This window comes from Notolepis coatsorum (genome assembly GCF_963971535.1).
Source record: "Notolepis coatsorum genome assembly, chromosome: 11".
NCBI classification, from domain to species: domain Eukaryota; kingdom Metazoa; phylum Chordata; class Actinopteri; order Aulopiformes; family Paralepididae; genus Notolepis; species Notolepis coatsorum.
Genome location: NC_140175.1, coordinates 27,571,327 through 27,598,067, shown reverse-complemented (window position 1 = coordinate 27,598,067; position 26,741 = coordinate 27,571,327). Strand labels below are relative to the sequence as shown.

The 26,741-nt window shown below is 41.8% G+C and overlaps 1 protein-coding gene across 1 annotated transcript; it reads left to right on the top strand.

Moving 5' to 3' along the window:
- Positions 1-287: 287 nt before the first annotated feature.
- On the top strand, positions 288-25,945 carry LOC311237073 (uncharacterized protein; the record flags this gene model as incomplete). The annotated part of the gene is made up of 23 exons (XM_084324881.1): positions 288-383; positions 1,710-1,863; positions 2,466-2,594; positions 3,192-3,383; positions 3,522-3,652; positions 4,268-4,375; positions 5,916-6,030; positions 6,509-6,695; positions 9,560-9,763; positions 10,493-10,696; positions 11,309-11,466; positions 13,538-13,636; positions 17,086-17,153; positions 18,078-18,225; positions 19,291-19,410; positions 19,621-19,818; positions 19,954-20,084; positions 21,041-21,148; positions 21,299-21,413; positions 22,763-22,946; positions 23,943-24,146; positions 24,708-24,917; positions 25,756-25,945. The coding sequence occupies exons 1-23, from the start codon at positions 321-323 to the stop codon at positions 25,943-25,945; spliced, it is 3,420 nt and encodes a 1,139-aa protein (XP_084181007.1). The 5' UTR covers positions 288-320.
- Positions 25,946-26,741: the final 796 nt, after the last annotated feature.

Below are 26,741 nucleotides of genomic sequence, written 5' to 3'. Positions count from 1 at the left end.
GAGTTTACTTGCAGTACCGCTTAACATCCACAGCCACTTCACTATACACAGTCCATCGTGACTGTGGATAGACATGCGGTACCTCCGTTACACATACATGCATGACCTCAAAGAAAATTAAGTTATGCTGCTATATGTTGCGTTATATGTTACCCTGAGTTGATTTCGAAGGCACATGATGACACAAGGTGACACATTTCAGGGAGGGTTGTGTAACCACAACATCTGTGGGTGATTTAAGTGAGACAACAGGGAGGGTCTTCTGTATAAAATGCCTCTTCATCAGTAGCTGGTCCTCAGGTGTTTCTGGGTCGGCTACAATGAACACATTGGGGGTTTTGGTTGCAGCTGCCCTGCTCCTGGGCATTACCTCTGCGGTGTCTGTAAGTTTCCAGTTTCATTAGCATTTTAGTGTTGATGCCGAATTAATATTATTGTGGGTATAATATAATTTAATTAAACTGAAACTGTACGGTTAAAATGTATTTAGAATGGTCAGTGCCAGCTTGTGTTTGTTATCTTTATCTGCAATGGACTGGCAGTGGCTTCACTACCACGCTAATAATAAGAAAATGAAATTAGGCACGACAAATCTCACAAATTTCAACAAATGAAGTGGGTTTTTGTTTATTTTAGATTCCTATTAGCTGACAGTACAGTGAGTCCTTGTGGTATCATTAATCTCTCACAATCAATTTGTCTATATTATTATATTATATTTAGGGCTGTCAAAATTAATGCTTTAACTCTGGAGATTAATTGAAATGTATTAAAGCATTAAAATAAATTAATCTAGATTAATCTATGGAGTGAAAAATCTTCAATCTTAGCGCCGCGGATATAAGAAAGAGGTCTAGCTGAGTCAATGTTGATGGTTTTGTTGAACATTTAGTATTTCACAGGAGAGAAACTGTATTCAAAGAAAGCTATTAAAATAGTCTTTGAATCTAAATGTACTTTCTTTGTGTTGATTTTACATTCCATGGTTTTACTCAAGTAAATATCTGTTACAAGCTTCGGTCTTGTGTAGAAAAATGCTATTTTTAATCTAGATTCATCTAGATTAATTACAGAAAATTGTGAGATTAATTAGTAAAAATGTATCTATTGACAGCACTAATTATATTATACTATATTATATAATAATAATAATAATAATAATAATAATAATAATAATAATAATAATAATAATAATAATAATAATAATAATAATAATAATAATAATAATAATAATAATAATAATAATAATAATAATAATAATAATAATAATAATGGATTGGATTTATATAGCGCTCTTCTCTGACCGACTGTTGCTCTGACTCAGAGCGCTTCACAGAGTCCATTATTCGTTCATACACAGTCATACCAGTGGTGGTAAGCTACAATTGCAGCCAGAGCTGCCCTGAGGCAGACTCACGGAAGCGTGGCGAATAATCAACGCCTACGGCCCCTCCGACCACCACCAACATTCATTCACATGCATACACATTCATACGAGGCAAGTAGGTTAAGTGTCTTGCCCAAGGACACAACGGCAATAGGATGGACATGGGCTTGAGCGGGATTCAAACCACCAACCCTTCGATCATTGGACGCCCCGCTCTACCCCTGAGCCACGCCGCCCCACAAATTATTATTATTATATTATATTATACTACATTATATTATAATATATTATATTTAACACCATTGCCTTTGACTTGAACTAGCTGGGGAAGGTAAAGACAGAGGGAGGAATAGTTCAGGGGGAAAATATTTTCCTTGGACAGAATCCTTTCCGTTCCATGGATGTGTTCAAGGGGATTCCCTTTGCTGCCATGCCCGGGAGGTTTGAGAAACCAAAACCTCATCCTGGGTGGAAAGGTGAGTTGATTCAAATGAACCATCGTGCCACTCAGCACAGCCTCTCTCTCTCTCTCTCTCTCTCTCTCTCTCTCTCTCTCTCTCTCTCTCTCTCTCTCTCTCTCTCTCTCTCTCTCTCTCTCTCTCTCTCTCTCCCTCTCTCTCTCTCTCTCTCTCTCTCTCTCTCTCTCTCTCTCTCTCTCTCTCTCTCTCTCTCTCTCTCTCTCTCTCTCCTGTTTTTGCTTTGTTAAGACTGGACAAAAACTAGACCACCAAACAATTTACCATTTTCATCAGCTAAATATTGACAACAAACGAATTATTGACAGACTAATGAACATTCAGAAACATTTATTTAAGTGAATGTGACTATAACTAGATCAAAACATCAAGCATTTTTATTGCCTAAAATTTTACTGGAAGGAATGACTAAAATGTCACTAATACTAAAACATTTGAGTCAAAAGAGATTAAAATCTCCAATTGAAAAGTGTTTAATGATGTACCCTATATGATTCCTTTAGAATAATACCAGGAGTATTAGTTGGTGGAAGGAATCTTGAACTGTCAAAGCTACCCATCATCATCTCATAGATAACTAATCATCATGCGTCTCTCTTCAGGAACTCTGGAGGCAACTGAGTACAAGGGAATGTGTCTCCAGATTACGAGAACGATCCTACAAACTACAACTCGTGGTAGTGAGGACTGTCTTTACCTCAACATCTGGGTTCCTCAAGCAGAACCTACTGGTAATTGTCCTCATTCAAGATTTCACTGACAGTATTTGGGGTCTTCTGGGGTTCTCGTTGTGGTATACCCATTCTAAGATTCTTGTGTTATCAGCCTAAATCTTCTCTGTCATCTCTGCATTGTGTTTTGTTGTATTTTCATGAGGCAATCATCTTCATCCCACCTTAAGTCTGAAACACGCTATCTCTCCCCGGTGCATTGATGAACAGCGTACACTGAATTTGTCATTTTATATTAAAAGGACGTTTATTTACAATAACAGAGGTTTCTAACAGAATGAAAAACTTAATTGAACGTCTTAAAAGGTCCAGAAAAGTCTAGTTCTCTCTCGCTCTCTGTCTGTCTGCTGGTTCGAGAAACAACTGGCAACTCTCTCTCTCTGCCCACAGCTTTCCTGTCATCTGTTACCTTTAAGGAATTTGCCTCTGCCCTTAGAGCTCCGTCTAACTCGCCTCCTCGCCTAGCGACCTCCTCCTTGGAGCCCCACTATCTCGCCTCACTATCATTTAAGAAAGCATGACCTACTGCATTATATCATAATATATTATACAGTATATATTATTTCTGCATCAGACTAAATTCCTCCGCCTTTATAGTGTCATCTAATCTCCCAGTCATGGTGTGGATCTATGGAGGAGCCTTCATGGTTGGCGGATCTATGGGACTCAAGAGCAAAAATCTGTACAATGGCCAGGAGGTTGCAGACAGGGGCGACGTCATTGTGGTGACTCTGGGCTACCGCGTCGGTACCCTGGGCTTCCTCAGCACCGGGGATTCAACCTTACCCGGTATCTGCCGTTACCATTATCTTTTGTCATGGGTGTTCATTCAATTCAATACATTATGCTCTATCAATTGCTTTTGTTTGTCTAATAGGTTGTTACTATTGAAATACCTGACTAGCAGAGCTGTATGTTCCTGAACAGGAAACTACGGCCTGTGGGACCAGCATGCTGCCATCGCCTGGGTGCACAGGAACATCCGTGCCTTCGGAGGAGACCCTGATAACATCACCATCTTTGGAGAGTCTGCAGGTGGAGCTAGTGTCAACTTCCAGGTGAGTAGCTGTGTTAAAAGTCTTCCTCTTGTGGATATATTTAATTATATTTATATCTTATATCCTAATGTATAGTCTATGGATTAGTAAGTCATCAAGCGACAGTGGCGCAGGAGGTAGAGCAGTCGTCTGATAATCCGGAGGTTCCCATTTTGATTCCCGCTCCTCCCGGGCAGCGTGTCGAAGTGTCCTTGAGCAAGACACTTGACCCCTAATTGCTCCCGATGTGCAGGTTGGCACCTTACGTGGTTGCCTCTGCCATCGGTGTGTGAATGTGTGAGTGAATGGGTAAAATGTGAGGAACAAATTGTAAAGAGTTTTGGATAAAAGCGCTATATAAATGCAGCCATTTACTATTTATATACTGGTGTGTGTGTCTCTGTGTGTGTGTGTGTGTACAGTATGTATATATATAAATATTAATTTCATATTTATTTGGATTTTGTAGACAAAATAAACTTTTATTTTTTTTACTGAGAATAATCTTGACTACATTACTGAGTTTGAGTATTCCAGTCGAGTACAATTGCATTCTGTCTGTAACCAATTGCATGTTTTAAAGTAACCTTCCCCAACTCTGCTTGTGTGTAACATGTGTTTCCTCCACACCTACAGTCCATCTCCCCCCACAACAAAGGACTGTTCAAGAGAGCCATCTCCCAGAGCGGTGTTGCACTCTGCCCCTGGGCTCTAAACAAGAACCCCCGTAAGCTGGCAGAGGAGGTACGTGTCCAGTGGACCTGAGCAAACTCTACGCTCAGACTGCAGGCAAAACTGGCCCAAATCTGATTTTATTTTGCTCATATGTGATCAGGTCTGTTTTAATTATTATTATAATGTATTTTAATAAAAGTGTGAACAGCACAAACCACATGGAATCTCATCTTTTCAATTCTGATTTGGGCCACTTTCATATATCAATAATTGCCTAAATTATTTGAAATTTTTCAAGATTTTTGGAAAAGAAGAAAAAACACATTTTCCAGCAAATGTATACGTTTTTAATTTATGTTTTGAAAATAAGTTCTACAAGGTGTATCAACAAGTTTGCAAAAAAAAAAAATACAACCATTGTGTAACAAAATAAGGTGACTTTTAAACAAAATATGTCGTGACTTAGCCATTTTTTCCTCTTACATACATGTCATACACTACGGCTAGACAGTTGTTTTACTTGCCTAAGTCATGCAATCGCTGTCTGTGTATGTAACGTTAAAATGCACAAGTCACACGAGTGAGTTAGGCAGATGGGGATTTTTTTTACGTAACAAGCGTTCTGATTGGCTGATGACATAGGCACTAAGCCAGGGCGATGCAGCAGTGTGAGGAGAGTAGAGGTGGACATAAATCTCAATTTGGAAAAACAAATTCTTAGGTAATTATCGTATCAGGCTAACGATATGTGGTCCTGAATCAGATAATGGTCAGGCTTCTTTTTTTTTTTGCAATGCGACCTCAGTCATATATCAGTCATATCAGAATCCATGCAACTTTTACATCACTCTAGACTTGTCCCAATTCTGCGCTGGCGGGAGTCACTCTGTGCATACAGACATGGAAGACAGCTGTGATAGAGCTGGTCAATGGAGGCACAGTGAGACGAATTAGCTGGCCTCCACTGCACATCCACTTATAAATGAAAACATAAGTTTCAAGTTCAAGTTTCAAGTTTCTTTAATAGTTGTCATACAGAAGTACAAAATACTTTCATACAAAATGCTTCTTACTGTTACGCTCCAGAGACTGTGCTAGACAAGATAGTATCAAATAACATAGTATAGCATGTAATTTAGAAGTAGAAAATGAGGTCACAGTGTTCAGTATAGACATATGTACAATGTTCGATGCAGAATAGACGTAACTGAGTTACCATATAATATACAATACTATGCAGTGTACTAATGTACAGTACTATATAGTGCAAAGCAGAAATGGGATGAGGTACAATTTAGGTACAATTTACAGTAAGGTGTACGAGTTGTAGTGCAATCCTTCATCAATAAATATTAGATATAAATATAAATATTATTAAACTGTGACTTCAGTGTCCTCCATGTTTACTTCCATCTTCGTTATTGTCCGTTTGTGCAGGAGGGTGGAATCTGATATTGGCCACATTAAAAAAAGAAAAATTATAATAATAACATGAACAGCCAAATAAAATAAATCATATCTGAGCAATACATGTGAATTGAGCACTAAAGTTTGCAGTGTGAATGTAGAGACAGTGAGGACTTGTATATATTTGTCTTCCCGCCTGCAGGTTGCCCTGAAGGTCGGCTGTCCCACAGATGACAAGATGGCGGCCTGTCTGAAGATGACGGATCCCTCAGTCCTCACCTTGGCCACTAACTTCAAAGTACCTTTCACTCCTGACAGTGGGTATTCTATGATTTACTTAGACATCTGTTGCTAATGTATTAGTGCTAATAGATCTGAACCAGAGAATGTATCGTATCATAAAATCATCCTCGATACCATTAGCTGTCATTTCTTTCTTGTCCATGGCCGGTTAGCCTAGGCATTGTCCAACTAACACCTCTCCCGAAGGCTAACCGGCCATGTCCGCTTCCATTCATTGTGCTAAGCTAGGCTAACATGCAGCCAGATAGCTTTCTACTGAACGCACAGAGAGGAAACTGGTATCTCTCTGGAGAAGACGGTAAGCTAATTTCCCAAAATGTTGGCGTGTTCCTTTAAATTCACTTGTATTCCCGGGCCCTCGTATAACATGCTAACATACTTGATCAGGCCGACTACTAGCTTCCTTGAACTTGCATGTTTTAATGAGCAGTCCAATGTGCTTGAGCGACGTGGTTCGGTTGTCCAGTATGACTGTATGTCTGCCTCCTCCAGACCCCGTTGTAAGCAACCTCCTCATCTCTCCTGTGGTGGACGGCGACTTCGTTCCCGATGAGCCTGAGAGGCTGTTCCACAACGCTGCTGAGATTGACTACATTGTCGGTATCAACAACATGGACGGACATCTCTTCACAGGCCTCGACATTCCCTCCATCAACATTCCCATACTGAAGACCCCCGTGTGAGTGTAAGCACAGGGCCTGTCCTTGCGTGTCTTAAAACGTTTCTGCGTCAAAAACGAGTTAACTCGTTATAGCCCGCCAATCGAATTATGCCAACAACGAGTATACTCGTTATTATGATCGTTTCTTTTATTCGCTATTTCCATTCATAATTCAACCTGCTGTGCTGTGGGAATGTTTGGCACTCTGTCTAAGATCACAACGGCCCGATACCACCGCCTGGTGGTACTTTTTTTTTTAAACCTACTTTTTCTGCGGATGGTTTTGTGAATAAATCTCCATTATGCTTCAATTAATGTGTATTTATTGTATAGCAATAAGGTTGGATGAATGCGCCAATTGTATAAAAGCCATTTCACCACTTGTAGTCGTGTGTTATGAGAATTAGAGCATGCCTAGGGGGTCTAACGACCCTCGGCTGCGCCTCGGGCCTAACAACCACCCCTAGGCATGCTCTAATTCTCATAACACACTCCTGAACGTGATGTAATGCTTAAACACATTTTACACTTGAGTTTACATTTGTAATTTTTGTGAACACTGTGGTAAAAATAGAATACCTGTGTATCTTGAGTTATGGTTGTCTAAGAAAGTTTTTTTTATAATAATAATAATAATAATAATAATAATAATAATAATAATAATAATAATAATAATAATAATAATAATAATAATAATAATAATAATAATAATAATAATAATAATAATAATAATAATAATAATAATAATATAATAATAATAATTTTAAATATATACATTACTTACATCTTGGACTGTGCCTTTGACATACAAGTTACAGTCAAGCAATAATGGCTTTCTGGCAGGACACTACAGCAGTGGCGTCGCGTGGGTAAAATAACAGGGGAAGCCAAAAAAAAATTATTAAAAAAAAAATTATTAAATATATATATATTTTTTTTTTTTTTTTTTTTGTCAAGCAGTCACCATGTACACTACAGTATGGCTCGGCGGCCAGTCAAACTTTCTTTTTATTTATTTAACAGATTGCAGAATGGGTACAATCAGTGGTGCGTTGTTAATATGGACTGAGCCGGCACGCAGGATAATGACGCCGCGCGCACGGGCGCGCGCACGCGCGGCCCCGCGCGCATGCGCATATGTTCCCTCGCGCACATAATAATAATAATACACTTTGTTTGTATAGCCTTTCATACAGAAACTGCAGCTCAAAGTGCTTCACAACAGAAGAAAGACAGGCATAAAATGAGCACATAAAGTGCAGACATATAAAATCAGTTTTTCACATTAGGATCTAACATCCCAACAGGCAACCTTGTTTATGGTTTGATTCAGTTTTAATATAAATAATAAAAATAAAGAGAAGATTAATTAATTATCTACTCAGTCCCAAAGTTTGTGATGTAAATATGGAATGTCCCAAGTTGCTGCTGTTTACAGAGTGTATTGTTGTCCAAAGGTGAATGATGGTGAATGAAGGGTTAAATCAAAACAGTTGTCAATTCCAAACGGTGAGACACGTCCTCATACATCATTCACCTTTGGACAACAATACACTCTGTAAACAGCAGCAACTTGGGACATTCCATATTTACATCACAAAGAGTCCAGACGTGGTTGAAGACACCGGCCTAGCGGCTATTGTTATGATAATGCGAGGTAGCGCCGGGAGGCAGGTAAACAGACGAGCCGAGTCGAGCGCAGCGCGTTCTTGAGTGCACGCGCATGCGCGCACAACCATGCATGTGCGTGCACGCGCTTCTGCTCAAATCTTTAATACTCAGTGAGCTTGCACACCGTGCTACCCCGTCCCATGAACAACGCATGCCTGGGTACAATACAGTACGGCTCAATACACACAATTGTATAAGGGGATGCAGACCAGAGAAAGACGTTTGTCTTGTTTACATCAGGGTCATTAATACTGCTGGAGCATTGGTTCATTTTTGGTCAGATTTTTCCTTGCACGATTTTGCGCGCCGCGTGGGCGCAAATTCGAGACACATATTCGGTTGCAAAAATGTGTCCCACGGTCTCCTCTATGGCTCTACGCGGATCGGAATCACGGCGCGCCCGTGGGACACTTTTCCGTTTCGGCGAGTTTATTCCACGCTTTCTGTTTTCCTTTTCTAAGCATTTTCGGGGCTACATGTGAATGAGTAAAAGTTGCGGGGTGCCCAGATGTTTCCACGATAGAAAGCTCGCATGGATCCCATAATAGGCTCACTTAATACAGCGTTTTTAAAATCACGCGACATTTTCAGGGTCGCGAGCCGACCTTTTCCCCTCGTTTTCGATGATGGAAGTGATTTAGGAAAAGCTTCGGCACGCCGAGAGGTCCCCGTGGATTTAATCTCGCGAGGATCGGGGCAATATTCGGCCCGTGGGAACAGTTACGGGTTAATACAATGTTCAGAGTGCAGAGGGGAAAATATGCTGAGTGTCTTCCTCACAGCCCCGTTTTAAACTTTTAGGGTGTGGCAGTCAGCTCGAATCTGATTGGCTAGGATCGGATTTGGACTCTATAATGCTGGAAGCCTGGAGAAAGAGACCTACCCCCTGCCTCTCTCCTATACTAGCTGCAGTGAGCACAGTGAGTCTGACAGTGTGTTAGAGGGAGTGAGAAGGAGAAGAGGGAGACATTAAAAAAAAAAAGAAAAAAAAAATTATAACACAGATGCACAGATGAAAAAGAATGTAAACTATATTAAAAAAAAATTATATATATATATATATTTTTTTCTTCATATTTCATATTTGATATTAATTCATATTTTAATATTAGGGAGGCATGGCTTCCGTTGGCTTCCATAAGGATTCGCCACTGCACTACAGAGGAAATAAACAGTAAAAGGCTCTTTTGACATGTCTTCCCTTAATGCAGAAAGGCTTTGCAGAGGCTCCTGGGGGCCCTCACCAAGGACAAGGGACAGGTTGGTCTTGATAATGCGTTCTCTGAATACTCAGCCACATGGGGAGCAGCTCCCAGCCAGAAGACCATCAAGATAACGGCTGTGGACATTGAAACAGATTACAACTTCCTGGTTCCTACCCAGGCTGCCCTGTACCTCCACGCCTCCAACGCCACGTGAGACCACCACCCCCTCCTTTCCAGCAGTGTTACAGTATTACACTTTTACTTTTTGTTTCATTTTCAAATTTTATTTCCATTTCAGTTAGTTACAGTCAGCGTTCGAATCAGTTTTAGCTAAAGGGAAAATCCACCCTAAAATCGAATTGCTATAATACTGTACAGCCCAGTTTCAATGACACTATGACTGTACCCATAATGATTTTACTGTAGATATGGGTAAATGTCCTGATTCAGAGCTGTAATCCCTTCATTTAAATACAACACATTTGTATAGTAATAGCTCAAATAATAATTAGATGAAACCATAAAGTTGGTTATTAAATCATGGTCAATAGACCAACTTCAAAAAGTGTCACTTGATGACATCACACATTCAAGACGTGATGCTCTGATTTCTAGCTTATAGGCAGACAGCTGTCTATATTCAGCCCAGGATCATTGGAATAATACAAACGTAAGATTCTGTAACAAGGTGGATTTTCTTTTCTTTATTATAATTTATTTTGATCAAAAAAATGTTGTGTTTATTTTTCATTTCAGTTTAGGTTTTTCAATGTTCTTGTTTGTATGAAGTATATTAGTAGGCCTTCAAACGTTGTGTACATACTGCCGATTGTGCCTCTAGAAGATTCACATGAAAACTAAATGATTTTGTTATCAATCATTCATAATATGGTACTAGATATCACCCAGTACTGAATAGAAATTCCTGTCCATCCACAGGACTGGCCGTACCTACTCCTACTTGTTCTCTGAGCCCAGCCGTATGGCAGGCTCTCTCTACCCCAGGTGGGTCGGGGCGGACCATGCTGACGACCTGCAGTATGTGTTTGGGAAGCCTTTCACCACCCCTCTGGCCTACTGGGAAAGCTACCGTAGACTCTCTGGACACATGATCGCCTACTGGACCAATTTTGCCAGGACCGGGTATAATGCAGAACCCATTTACACCATTACACACCAACACACAGATACACACACAAACAGAAATTTGCCTCCTCCAAATTAATATCTCAATACATTAATATTATTATTATTATTATTATTATTATTATTATTATTATTATTATTATTATTATTATTATTATTATTATTATTATTATTATTATTATTATTATTATTATTATTATTATTATTATTATTATTATTATTATTATTATTATTATTATTATTATTATTATTATTATTATTATTATTATTATTATTATTATTATTATTATTATTATTATTATTATTATTATAACATATTATTATTGTACTTCCACAATATTGTTGTCATGATAACATACAGTATGAAACAAAAAATGGGATTATAGTTTCATCATCTATTCTACTATAACACCATTATCCTCAAGCAATACGTTTTTACATCCCCCCCCCCCCCCAGCTATGAATCATACACACATATTATATTTTCACTATATAATCTAGGCATATATAACTGGATAGATACACTAAACTCTCATATCAGCCATTAGTCTATTTCATCGCAACATGTTTTTATTATTATTATTATTATTGTTACTGTGCCCTATACAGAGACCCCAACATGGGAGAGACTGAGGTGCCTGTGACCTGGCCTAAATTCACCACCACTGATCACCAGTACCTGGAAATTCACCGAAAGATGAACCAGGGCTCTGTCGGCCAGCGGTTGAGGCAACGCTATGTGCATTTCTGGACCATCGTCTACCCCGGCCTTTAAGCCACCGCCGTCTGCCTGACTACTCTTCTCCTCGCTTACCTCCCGGACCGTCTAAGAACCTGGTTTCATCTACGACCCCCCCGCTTGTCTGACTACCCTTCTACCTGCCTTCTTCCTGGACCGTCTAAGAACCTGGTTTCATCTACGACCCCCCCGCTTGTCTGACTACCCTTCTACCTGCCTTCTTCCTGGACCGTCTAAGAACCTGGTTTCATCTATGACCCCCCGCTTGTCTGACTACCCTTCTACCTGCCTTCTTCCTGGACCGTCTAAGAACCTGGTTTCATCTATGACCCCCCCCGCTTGTCTGACTACCCTTCTACCTGCCTTCTTCCTGGACCGTCTAAGAACCTGGTTTCATCTACGACCCCCCGCTTGTCTGACTACCCTTCTACCTGCCTACTCCCTGGACCGTCTAAGAACCTGGTTTCATCTACGACCCCCCACTTCACTTGTCTGACTACCCTTCTACCTGCCTTCTTCCCGGACCGTCTAAGAACCTGGTTTCATCTACGCCCCCCCGCTTGTCTGACTACCCTTCTACCTGCCTACTCCCTGGACCGTAAGAACCTGGTTTCATCTACGACCCCCCACTTCACTTGTCTGACTACCCTTCTACCGCCTACTCCCTGGACCGCCTGAGAACCTGGTTCCATCTACGACCGTCGCAGACTGGAGAGATCACAGACAGACCAGCGTCGTCAGCAAAAGACTAAAAACGGTCTTCTGTCATTGGCTAAATAAATTTATGCAAATTCAGTAGTTGCCTCGTGTTTGTCTGAAATGAGGGAGTCTATTGCCCTTTAGAGGATATCATTGGTGGCCCTGAGATGACATTCAAACACTTCATTTTTAATATAAGAATATATAAAAAAATGCAATTGTGGTGATTGTTTAGGATGATATTGAGGTGACCATTACATGCACATTTACAATCTTAAAAAAACATCCCTCTGCTTTAGGGCCCTAATCTAACACACCATACCTGCAACGTGAGAACCACTCGTAGTTCACATGGGGAGGGGAGACTACCCACAACAACTCTGATATTTCCTGTGAAATGGGGAAGGGGGGTGTGTGCATATAACCCACTTAGCAATACCTATTTCCCATAACATGAGGGCGAGGCCCTTGCGCGGGCATTGAAACGCAGGGAGGCGAGGGGGCATAATACCCACATTGCGAGATCTCTGATATTTCCAGCAACATTGGGATTATGGTTCCTGCAAGGACATTGGTAGTTTACGGTTCTAAAGCATTCCTCTTGGTGCTCTGTGTGGTTTCTCTTCATGTTCTCTCTCAATTGAAAATGATATATACAATACAATATATTGTATTGTAACTCAGTTACTTTTCTACTCTGCATACTTATTATACTTATTTTATACTTATCTATTTTTATCTAGCACAATGATCTCTGGAGCAAAAGAGAAAGAAGCATTTTATATAAAAGTACTCTGTATTTTTGTATGACAACTAATAAAGAAACCTGTGTGTGTGTGTGTGTGTGTGTGTGTGTGTGTGTGTGTGTGTGTGTGTGTGTGTGTGTGTGTGTGTGTGTGTGTGTGTGTGTGTGTGTGTGTGTGGGGGTGTGTGTGTGTGTGTGCGTGTGCGTGTGTGTGTGTGTGCGTGTAAGCATTTTGACATCAAAGTATGTCTATATGTTCAGGGTTAGGCGTTCCTTGGTAAGCTATGTTTAGGCAGGTGAAGGAGACATTGACAAACACAGGCATAAGTAATCAACTAAGAGTATTAGTATCTGAGATATTTTATAAACAAATCTTGTATCATTATCTGTCATATTGGTGCATCCCTCACTATTTCTGTCTGTTGGACTGCTGCATTTATGCAAATGATGCACAGTAATTTAGCAGGTCTGTGTGTGGGCACAACTGTGTCCCAACCTGCCGCTCGTTTGTATTGTATGTAGGAAAAGAGAACTTTGTGAGGCGCTTCATGCCTCTATTGATATCTTCTTTATGCCATTGTTAGTGTCACCATTAGAATAAATAAATATAACCATCTCATTGTCTCACTTTCCTCTGCGTGACTGCCCTCTACAGGAGATTCCGGAGAATGCGGCAGACATTGCCCACCTGGGAATGGGGCTGATCTGCGACTGCGCTACACCAACAGCAAGACCTGGGAGTTCATACCCTATGGTTCATACCATAGATATATATATATAGATATCTATGGTTCATACGACATGATTGGAAGGTAGGAGGAGTTCAGAGGTTACAGGAGTCAGACTCTGTCCTTAAAGATACGTTTCACAACTGATTATTGATTCTGAGGACCCGCAATTATGGCCCCCATATTAAAAAAAAAAAAAAAAAAAAAAAAAAAAAAAAAGGACAGGGTTAGACAAGGCAAAACGGGTAAGGGAATAATATAAGGACGGACGTTAAATACTACGACTGACATGTGTGTGTGTGTGTGTGTTCTTCTAGGTCCAATGGGAGCCAGAATTGGAGCCCAATAAGCACTGTTCTCAGATGCTGGTGAAACATGCCCTGACAGTGTTTGATTGATTGATTGAAAACTTTATTAACAGATTGCAGAATGGGTACAATAGAGTACGGCTCAATACACACAATTGTTAAGGGGATGCAGACCAGAGAAAGACGTTTGTCTTGTTGTTGGGTGGGAGAAAATCTATACATACGGTGGGGAGGAGACTGTCCAATAGGAGGGGGGGGGGGGGGGGTTTGGACATTTACGGTGGCCAGTTTCGAATTGCAGCCTCCCGTAGGTGCTCTTTGAGAGCGGTTTTGGATGTGGGTAGGGATTCACATTTTTTTACGGCTGTGGGTAGGGCGTTCCACATTGATGTGGCATAATTGCTAAACGTGTTTAGTCCCTTGTTTGTGCCGAATCTGGGTTGCACATGATTTGTGGAACTCCCTCTGGTGGTGTGGGCGTGGTATTCACTGACCTTTGGGAAGTATTTCATGTACATGGGTACCTTAGTGGTGTAGTGTATCTTGTAGACCAGGCCCATTGCAAGTTGCTGTACTCTGTCGTCTACTCTAAGCCATCCTAGGTAGTCAAAGTGGGCAGGGGTGAGGTGGGTTTTAGGAGTAAGGTGGGGGAACAGCTGGGGAAATCCAAACGTTCTCCTTCACAGAGGCATTGGTTAATTAATTGACATCCTATAGTACATCCTATAGTGCATCCTATAGTATAGTACATCTGAAAATATCTTGTATAGTGTGAGGAGGAAACCAGCAGCATCTGAAAAAACGTAGGTCTCTTTTCAGGCCTTACTACCATCAACAATTTTGTCGAACGCTTCAAAGCAGAATCTTGAGAAACTTCAACTCACTCAGAACAGAGCAGCGCGCCTCGCCCTCCGCTGCTCTGTGAGGAGCAGTGTTGAGGGAACGCATACCGCTCTGTCTTGGCTGAGAGTGGATCAGAGTCTGACATGCGGCCTTGAAACAATTTTGTTTAATATTTGTAAAGTTGATAAACCTGAGTCTTTGTGGTCAGAAACTACTCAGAACTACAACCCACCAATACAAGGACATGGCTATGTCACCAGATACGCATTGGGTCTTCATACCTCTACCAAGAACAAATGCACTTTAGAGAACCGTAACGTATAGAGCTGCTGCATACTGGAATATATACCAGTGAATATAACTATTATCAGCACCAAATTTACTTTCAAGAAAAAGTAAAAAAAATTATTATATAAAAATGCTGTTATGAATAATGAAATACAGCTGGGTTATTGATTTATTTAGTTATAGTATTGTATTTGTGGTTGGAGCCTATTTGTGTTGTGATTTTGCAGATATTGAGAATGTGCTTTCTGAAGTGTTTCTATTGTTTTGTTATTACTCCAATGTTTTAAGTTATGTGTTTGGACCAGGAAGAGTAGTCTTTCACCCATGGGTGTGGACTAATGGGGATCCATATAATAAACAAATAAACAAATTATGCCCCCTCAGCTAGTGAATTGGAATGTACAGTAAAAGTGTCCTCCTGTCCCCCCTACTCTCTGCTTAATGTCTTTATATTTGTTCGTTCTATCTACATACATTTGGACATTATACCCTACTGATAGATCTTGAATTTTGCCACAGTGTTTATTTATGTGTACATTTTCTTTTCTCTCTCTCTCTCTCTCTCTCTCTCTCTCTCTCTCTCTCTCTCTCTCTCTCTCTCTCTCTCTCTCTCTCTCTCTCTCTCTCTCTCTCTCTCTCTCTCTCTCTCTCTCTCTCAATTGTGAACTATTGGGAGAAAGTCCTACCATACCAGGGTTGAGGGTGGGGGTGGGGCGGTATTTTCTGTCTATTTTTGTTGGTGGAAAAAATTGCAATTTTGCTTCAATAAAAACATCATTAAGCAAATAATATACAGTACATTCCACATTGATGTGAAAATCACAGTCTTATACATTTGAACCCTTGCACTGAAGAACCATAATAACTCTGTTTTTAAATGTTTTGGACAGTCCATGTACTTGTTATTGTAAAGTCAATCCATATCACTTGGAGTGTGAATGTTATATATCAGTACTCATCCTCTACTCGTCTTTAACTATGAATGAACACAACAATCTTAACTTACCATCTTTAGATAATAAAGTACTCAACGTCCTCTACTGGCTTTAACTATGAATGACCACAACACTAACTTACCATCTTTAATAAAGTACTCTCAACCTCTACTGTCTTTATGAATGACCACAACACTAACTTTGTCCCTATGAAAACCTAAAACGGAGTTCATTTAAGGTACTAGATAAATTGCTATTTATAGTTATAGCTAGTTGTTTTGGGTTTTTATCCTATCTCAAAGCAGGTATGTGTTTATCTGTGTGAGAGTCAGCCCACCTGTTCTCATGAAGGATCAAGGCCAGCTTTATTTGAATTTTGTATTATTTATTTGATTGCTATTTATAGTTATAGCTAGTTGTTTTGGGTTTTTATCTTATCTCAAAGCAGGTATATGTGTTTATCCGTGTGAGAGTCAGCCCACCTGTTCTCATGAAGGATCAAGGCCAGCTTTCTTTGAATTTTGTATTATTATTTATTTGATCTCCAACACTGACGCAGGTCTTACGTCAGATGTGAGTTAGGAGCTGATAAGGGAGCAAATGTGACATCTTTATGCTGCCCATTAGTGCAAAAAGTGATCTTGCCGAAGTTTCCATCATACCTATTGTACAGTACCTGTATGTTGCTGCCTTACTGCTATTATGCACTCCAATTTCTATGGGCGTGAAACTGGCATACCAATAAATACTGTACATGGCTAGTATTGTTATATAACTAGTTTCCATGTTCAACTTTAAAAGCAAATGGTACTTGGCAGGATAAAGCTCCATACTGGGCTTTTTGGCACATATGTATGGATGTAAATATAGGACTTTGAAGAGTATGTCTTTACTTGTACACAGGAATTTTACTTCCTGTGACTCACGGGACGCAAACTGAACATTAAAGCTTCAAGAAAAGCTTTAAATCACACAGCGCTGTCAGAGTGGAGGGCACCACAATGTAAACCAGGCAGTAGCCTATATATTGTGTAACAAGGGCGATTGGGGAGGGGTGTCTCTATATAAGACCTCTGGGAAAGAGGCCAGCTTTCTGAGCAGCCATGATGAACACACTGGGGATTCTGATCGCCGTTGCTCTGTTCTTGGGGACCACTTCAGCAGCTACTGTAAGTCTACAGGATTAGGTCATTTGGACTCGCCATAGATGGGTCAACAGAGGTGTAATCGTGGGTCTAGAATAGTGAATATTCTATACTGTAAGTATGGTTACACACAACCTTTGTTTAACCATCTATTGCAAGTCAAAATGGCTGCTGTGAAAAGGGCCTATTGTGTACATAAAAGATCTAGAAAACAAAATGTCCTCTTTCTCTCTGCTTGTTTTCCATTATAATTATATCGATTGATTCCAGGTGTTACTATACTGTGACAGAGCGAGGTGTGGGGGGCGTGACGGCTCCACTGAGATTAAGGTTAGGGTTCGATTTATTAAGAATTCGGCGTCGCTGATTGTCCCAAGTTCTCCAGCTAGAGTGCCGCAGATGCCAGCGGGTGTGTTTGTTGTGTAATAATAGTACGGACTGACTTTAACAGCCTTGAGTCTGCAAATAATCAACAGAAGATGAAAGGCTGGCCAAACATAAGAGTCCACAGAAGGTTTTCACACAATTACAAAGATGGAAAACAAAACTCTCAAACAAGTCAAGTCAAGTCAGTTTTATTTATATAGCACATTTCCAGGCAGCGGCAGCTGGCACCAAAGTGCTTCACAAGCAAGTTGATAAAAACACATCGGTCTGGCACATACAGTAGGATTTAGAAAAGTAAATTACCGTTACTCTACTATACAAAAGTCACCTTACAGTATATCTATATACTGTATACAGTATATATATATATGAATGATATAATGACTATATAAATGACTTTATAAGAGTACATTTGAAACTTCTGGTCCCAAACCCAAATAAAGCTGGTGTTAAATGTACTGTAGAGATAAACTACAGAGATATACCGTGATTTAAGAAATTAATTAATTAAAAAGGATAAAGGATAGCAGTGTACCTGTTTCTCTCCTGTGCTTGTAGCACCTGGGAGTAGTGGAAACGGAGGGCGGCCTTGTTCAGGGTAAGAACATCCAACTGGGACTCCTCAGATCCATGGACGTCTTCAAGGGAATTCCCTTTGCCGCCAAGCCTGGCCTGCTGGAGAAGCCCAAGCCTCACCCGGGCTGGAAGGGTCGGTTCAACTCAGAACATTTACCCATTCAGATCTATCATCTGTGTACTTTGATATTTGATCAAAGAGATCATGAAATAATACAGTACATGGGTAAAAAATTCAAATTGTATTTGTATGGCACATTTCATACACAAGGGAAGTCAAAATAAGTGCTTCACGGGAAAACAACAACAACAACAACAACAACAACAACAACAACAACACAGAAATGATGCTAATCTCCATGAATTAGCATAAAACACATACCATATCACAGAGAAAGAACACCCCTCCCGTACATCATGCATTATATTTATCATGAAGATTGACCATGCATGCATGCACGCACACACGCACGCACGCACATACACACACACACACACACACACACACACACACACACACACACACACACACACACACACACACACACACACACACACACACACACACACACACACACACACACACACACACACACACACACACACACACACACACACACACACACACACACACACACACACACACACACACACACACACACACACACACACACACACACAATAAGATACAGGGATAAAAAAATATATACTGTATATATAAATTTTTTTAAGGATCAAACTAGAGGTTTTAAGCCTAGTTTAAAAAGAGGTAAGTGTAGGAGCACATCCCTCCTCTTCCGGCAGCATATTCCAGAGTTCATAGACAATATGAGCTAAAGATTTAGCCCAAGTCCTATTTACTGCATGCAATACATAGTGTAGTGAGCTACTGCCGTACTTACTGTATGTTTGTGGTTGGTCTACTCTAGCCCTAACGCATGGCAGGGAACTTCCATATATGGCTATGACTATATGTTAACCCTTTCACTACCACGCTACAGAAGGTTAACCCTTTCACTACCACACTGTAGTACTGTAGTTCACTGCCACCCTCTGTCGGGTGGCAGTGAAATGGTTAACCTTCTGTATTGTCGCAGTGAAAGGGTTAACCCTTTGGTAGTGTGGCAGTGAAAGGATTAATATCTAATCAACGGAGGAGTGTGGTTTGCATCATATCTCTCTCTGTGTTCCTCCATAGGCCTCCTGAAGGCTACAGCGTTTGCTAAGAGGTGTCTGCAAATCAGCATGCTCCAGACATCGTCCTTTGGAAGCATTGACTGTCTCTATCTGAACATCTGGGTCCCTCACGGCCAATATGGTAACTTTCCAGCTTTTCTTACAGAACTTTTTTATTGAATAGACGATGTTTTGATCAACAAGGATCTTCCAATAAAAAAAAGATCCAGTTACAAAGCGTAAAACAACATGCAGGATCTTCTCTCTTCCATTCTAGTGTTTATTTCCCCGGCCCTTGGATACATAAATTTGATTGAAAGACAGTATCTCTCTTCTCTCTTTCCTTTCCAAGTGTCCTCTAATCTCCCAGTCATGATTTGGTTCTATGGAGGAGGCTTCATTGTTGGCGGCTCTATGGGCGCTAACTTCCTGGACAACTATATGTACAGCGGACAGGAGCTTGCAGACAGGGGGAAGGTTATTGTTGTGTCAGTGGGCTACCGTGTGGGCACTCTGGGCTTCCTTAGCTCTGGAGATTCCGAATTGCCTGGTAAGTTTAAGCGATGTCTATCAAAAGTGGATAGTAGAAGAAAATGTCACTTTCTTTGCATGCACTTGCAGATTCACATGTCTGGTTACCCAAGTATAACTCAATGACGAAAGAGTGCTTTTTCTTCCTTGACAGGAAACTACGGCCTGTGGGACCAGCACGCCGCCATCGCCTGGGTGCACAGGAACATCCGTGCCTTCGGAGGAGACCCTGATAACATCACTCTCTTTGGAGAGTCTGCAGGTGGAGCTAGTGTCAGCTTCCAGGTACGATGTCTCAAAGTAGTAATAGTCGTTTTTGTTCAGTCACCACACACAATACAATATGGCTGCATCATTCGAGACTGTTGACGGCCTTTGATTTTGGCAGTGACTGAAAAGGTACAGGCTGAAGCATAATGCATATATGATATGCCTGTCCCATAAAATAAGCTATTCCTTTATTGATCCCCTTGGGGAAATGTATTAAATCAAGCCTCCAATACAAAAAATAAAAAATAACAAAATAAAGATTATTCACATTTGTAACCTTCAAATAATAATAAACCATTTAAAAAAAGTTAAATAAAGTGAATGACATTCTTAAATGTATATCAGCATTGTTCCACAAGTTAACCCCAACAATAAATACATCTCCTTTTAATCCCTTTCTTAGCTTTTTGAACAGTACAGTAAACTCACAAACGTCTCAAATCCTATTTTCTTTCCTGTATTGAAAAAACCTTTGCACACCGTCCGGGAGTAACTTTGCTTTAGCTCTGTACATTATTTGCATTATTCTATAATAAACCAAATCATTACATTTCATAACATGAGACTTTATAAACAAGTGAATTTGTGTGGTCATAGTAATCAGCCTTATGAATGCTAAAGTGACGCACTACAATTTCACTATCAATTCTGCCACGATGACCCAACCAGGCCTGACTGACCATAGCCTGCCTCCAGATTATGTGTCACTGTGGCTCTGATGTGATAGTTATTTATCCAGAAATGGATAATCAATCATGCATGGGACTAAGTGAAAGAGGAGCGATCTTTCATCTAATTGACTAGATATGAGATGTGCAGAGAACGAATGAGTTTTCTTAATTGTTCATGGTGAATGTCTAACCATAGTTGCCTGGACTAGCCATAGTTAAACACTGATTTGACACACATTGATTTACTATACAGGGCTGCCTAGGTATTGTCGTGTTAAACGTGGTTGTATTCCCACACAGACTCTCAGTCCCTACAACAAAGGGTTGGTCAAGAGAGGCATCGCCCAGAGTGGGGTCGCCCTATGTGCCTGGGCACTTATGAAGAACCCCCGTAAGGAGGCAGAGCTGGTATGTGATCTCTCCTATCATTCCCAGAGACATCACCAAGACAGACTGTGCACAGCTGTAAAGGGAGATTATTGTCTTAATGTCTTTACATAAATACTGTAAGGGAGTGTATTTTAAAAAGTGCTGCATCATCATTCTCCTTCTCTTCAGGTTGCCCTGCGGGTTGGCTGCCCCATCGATGACAAGATGGTGGCCTGTCTGAAGACGACTCATCCTGTGGCCCTCACCATGGCCGGTCCACCCATCGCACAGGGCACCCCTGATAGTATGTTTTATTTTATGTTTCACATCGAAGTACTGAAGTACAGTAATATGACCTGGTGTGTCGTCGCTTTTCAGTCCAAAGATGCCTCTAAAACCAATAATTGGGTAGAATCCCAACTTTCATCAAATGATAACACACAGGGAAACGTTTCGGACAATATCCATGGACCGTGTTGTAAATATCATTTTTCTCAAACTGGGCAGCATAGGCCTACAGTGCTGTGAGATCTCTGTCTACCTCTTCCAGACCCTGCTATCAACCACCTTACTCTCTCTCCTGTTGTCTACCTCTTCCAGACCCTGCTATCAACCACCTCACTCCGTCTCCTGTTGTCTACCTCTTCCAAACCCTGCTATCAACCACCTCACTCTCTCTCCTGTTGTCTACCTCTTCCAGACCCTGCTATCAACCACCTCACTCCGTCTCCTGTTGTCTACCTCTTCCAGACCCTGCTAGTATCAACCACCTCACTCTCTCTCCTGTTGTCTACCTCTTCCAGACCCTGCTATCAACCACCTCACTCTCTATCCTGTTGTCTACCTCCTCCAGACCCTGCTATCAACTACCTCACTCTGTCTCCTCTTGTCTACCTCTTCCAGACCCTGCTATCAACCACCTCACTCTCTCTCCTGTTGTCTACCTCTTCCAAACCCTGCTATCAACCACCTCACTCTCTCTCCTGTTGTCTACCTCTTCCAGACCCTGCTATCAACCACCTCACTCCGTCTCCTGTTGTCTACCTCTTCCAGACCCTGCTATCAACCACCTCACTCTCTCTCCTGTTGTCTACCTCTTCCAGACCCTGCTATCAACCACCTCACTCTGTCTCCTGTTGTCTACATCTTCCAGACCCTGCTATCAACCACCTCACTCTGTCTCCTGTTGTCTACCTCCTCCAGACCCTGCTATCAACCACCTCACTCTCTCTCCTGTTGTCTACCTCCTCCAGACCCTACTATCAACCACCTCACTCTGTCTCCTCTTGTCTACCTCCTCCAGACCCTGCTATCAACCACCTCACTCTGTCTCCTCTTGTCTACCTCCTCCAGACCCTGCTATCAACCACCTCACTCTGTCTCCTCTTGTCTACCTCTTCCAGACCCTGCTATCAACCACCTCACTCTGTCTCCTCTTGTCTACCTCCTCCAGACCCTACTATCAACCACCTCACTCTGTCTCCTCTTGTCTACCTCCTCCAGACCCTGCTATCAACCACCTCACTCTGTCTCCTATTGTCTACCTCCTCCAGACCCTACTATCAACCACCTCACTCTGTCTCCTCTTGTCTACCTCCTCCAGACCCTACTATCAACCAGCTCACTCTGTCTCCTCTTGTCTACCTCCTCCAGACCCTACTATCAACCAGCTCACTCTGTCTCCTGTTGTCGATGGAGACTTCATTCCTGATCAGCCTGGTAACCTGTTCCACAATGCTGCCGACATTGACTACCTCTTAGGGCTCAATAACATGGACGGACACATGTTCACTGCGCAGGACGTTCCTTCCCTCGATGGCACGGAAGACACCCCTGTGTAAGGCTGCATGGTGACGAGAGAATACATTTAGGTTTGTTAGTAAAGCAGAGCATAAACGCTACGTCTACGGTAGGTTGAGTTGAGAGTATGGCACACAAAATAGTGTTGACAAGGTTGTATTGTGTATATATATATTAGGAGCGATGTATTCAAGCATGTACACACACTGTCATTTCATGTACACAGAGAGTCATTTCAAGCACAGGGATGAAAGAAACATTTAACCCTTTCATTAGAATGATCATTAGAATGTTCGATTCTTAAAGATTTGAATCTTTCGTGTCAGATCGCACACCTGAAAGGGTTAAAGTAGACCTCTTTGATTGAATTGATTGAAAAGTTTATTAACAGATTGCAGAATGGGTACAGTACAGTACAGCTCAATACATACAATTGTTAAGGGGATGCAGACCAGAGAAAGACTTTCGTCTTGTTTACATCAGGGTCCCCCATTTTCAATTCATCATAACATATATGACATACATGACATACAGATAGACAGTACTGCTACATCTATACATTTATGACATATCAGATTTGCAAATACAGTACTGTTTGTGATACAAAAGTGTCCAGAAAAGGAGTGTATATACATTTGGCGTAGAAACTGTACATTGGAGGAGGTTGGTTGGGTGGGGTGGGGTTGGGTGGGTGGGTGGGTGAGGGCTGTACATTGGAGGTGGGGGGGGGGGGGGGGGGGGGGTTGGGTAGGGGACACACACACATTTTACACTGTACATTGGAATATTGACAAAGCCTTACTTGGTCATTTACTGTACAACTAGGTTAGGACATTTGTAGGGGCCAGTTTCGAATTGCAGTCTCACGTAGGTGTTTTTTGAGAGTGTTTTTGAAGGTGGGTAGTGATTCACATTCCTTTACAGCTTTAGGCAGGGCGTTCCACATTGATGTGGCATAATTGCGAAACTTGTTTAGTCCCTTGTTTGAGCCGAATCTGGGTTTTACTCTCAACCTTCTTAATGGTCACGGCAGGGAGCATCTGAAGAGCCTCCTGGGAGCTTACACCAAGGACAAGGGGCAGGCTGGTCGGGACGTAGCTTTCGCTGAGTACTCCGCCACCTGGGGAACCCCGCCCAGCCAGCAGGCCATCAAGAGGACTGCTGTGGATGTTGGAACTGACTACATCTTCCTGGCTCCTATCCAGGCTGCCCTCCAGCTCCATGCTGCCAATGCCAAGTGAGACAACAAAGAACGTTCTCACTAGTTCTGATTTTTTTTTTATGCTTTTTTTTTTTACAACTTTATTTGTAGTATTTTTCAATTATTTGAACAAACATACATATACAGACAGCAATTACTTACAAATTAGATACATTAAATTATTCAAACAAACATACATGCACAGACTAATTAAAGACATAGATGTAGACACTCAATTATTCAGATTCAGATTCAGTTATCTTTATTCGCCATTTCATACAGGTACAAAATGGAACGTGATTTGACATTACAGTGCATACTTTTTCACAATTAAGAACAAAATACAACAGTAAATAAATAATTTTAAGTAAAGTGCAAGACAGGACAGAACAGTGAGACAACAATAAGACTGTGAAAGTGCGGTGGTTGGGGACATGGATATCCTTAGCAGACATACATGTACAGGTTATTCGTAGACACAAATGTACAGTGAAGACACGTGGACGGTACCAGTTCTGAAGTTTTCAACCAAACCGTTACACAAATACAAACTTGCATCACATGCACGCTGCAAATCTGACCAGTCTGCTTCACCAGGTCCGGTGGTACCTACTCCTACCTGTTCTCTGAGCCCAGCTTCATGGCTGGTCCTGTGGGACCCTACCCCAGCTGGATGGGAGCTGACCACGCTGACGAAATGCAGTTTGTATTTGGCAAGCCCTTCACCACACCTATGGCGTATGGGGACAGCCGCCGTCGCCTGTCTGCCTACATGATCACCTACTGGACCAACTTTGCCAGGACTGGGTAAAACTTAACAATAATGAACATGTTCAGAGATAGAAGATGTGTGTGTGTGATTTGTTACAATAGCGGCGCACAACTCGAAGTAAATATATTTACTCCATTGTGGTCCAACAGAGTTTGGGATGGAATCGTGTCACAAATGGGGCAATGCTCTCAATACATTATAATATATATTGAGAGCATTGCCCCATTTGTATTTTAATATATATTGAGAACATTACGCCCATGTCTTTGGGACATGATACCATCCCCAGACCACAATGAAGTAAAACCTGCATATTTACTGCAGTTAAACTATTGGTGGTACATAAACCATAAACCATCTATTCCATTTAATTGTGCCCTTAAAGGGCCACATCACCGAAAAACAATGCTGAGTTATTTTATGCATAATTTCGCACATATCCCAAGGCTCTAAACTGTTTTGTACACGTTCATTTATCCTTGTGTATCCTTGTAATTACAGCTCAATGAAACGATAACCATTATAACAAAAATAACAATCCATATTGCAATCCTTATCTCAATCTTTTCATCTACATAATTTCATTGAGCTGTGATTAACACAACACAAGGATTCAGTGTCCTCTGATGACATTATTCCAACTCATTAACTCTCAATAACTGTCAAACTAAATAAATGTGTGCAAAACAGTTTAGAGCCTTGGGATATTGTGCAAAATAAATCTGCGTTATTTTCCCCCTTCAAAGTAGATCTATCAAGCTATTGAGTTGACCATTCAATGGCCTTTCAAGCATTTCCAATACGACACCACGATTAAGTGTCATTCTTGTAACTTCCGGGTGTTCTTGTCTGTGTGTGTCTGTATCTCCACAGAGACCCCAACAAAGGAGAGGTGAAGGTGCCTGCAACCTGGCCTCCATTCACCAGCACTGGACACCAGTTCCTGGAGATCAGCGCCAAGATGGACGAGACCTACGCGAGGCAGAAGCTGAGGCCGCGCTTTGTGCATCTCTGGACCAGCGTCCTGCCCGGCCTCCCCACCGTCACCCAGCGCCCTGTCTGACCTCCCTGCCGCCACCCAGCGCCCCGTCTGACCTCCCCGCCGCCACCCAGCGCCCAGTCTGACCTCCCCACCTCCACCCAGCGCCCCGTCTGACCTCCCCACCGCCACCCAGCGCCCCGTCTGACCTCCCCACCGCCACCCAGCGCCCCGTCTGACCTCCCCACCGCCACCCAACGCCCCGTCTGACCTCCCCACCGCCACCCAGCGCCCCGTCTGACCTCCCCACCGCCACCCAGCGCCCCGTCTGACCTCCCCACCGCCACCCAGCGCTCAGTCTGACCTCCCCACTGCCACCCAGCGCCCCGTCTGACCTCCCCACCGCCACCCAGCGCCCCATCTGACCTCCCCACCGCCACCCAGCGCCCCGTCTGACCTCCCCACCGCCACCCAGCGCCCCATCTGACCTCCCCACCGCCACCCAGCGCCCTGTCTGAGCCAAGAGCCACGTCAATATGCAGAAGTCAGAAATCATAATAATTATAATAATAATGTTATTAAATAAAGTTATGTATAATGACTGAATTATTTATGTATTCATTTGTAATAATGTGCTGCAACCCTGAGTTGGTTTCAAGGTGACACATTTCAGGGAGGGTTGTGTAACCACAGTCTAGATGGAAACATAGGTCCACCTACTGTACATGGTCTGGATTTTTTTTTCGCCACCTGTTTTTTCTTAATCCTTGAAGTGTCTATTTTAAGATTTTAACAGGTAACAGGTTGAAATAATGTCCCATGGGGTTTATTTATTAAAACATTTCCCCCAAACAATATTGACCCAAGGAATTCAGTAACA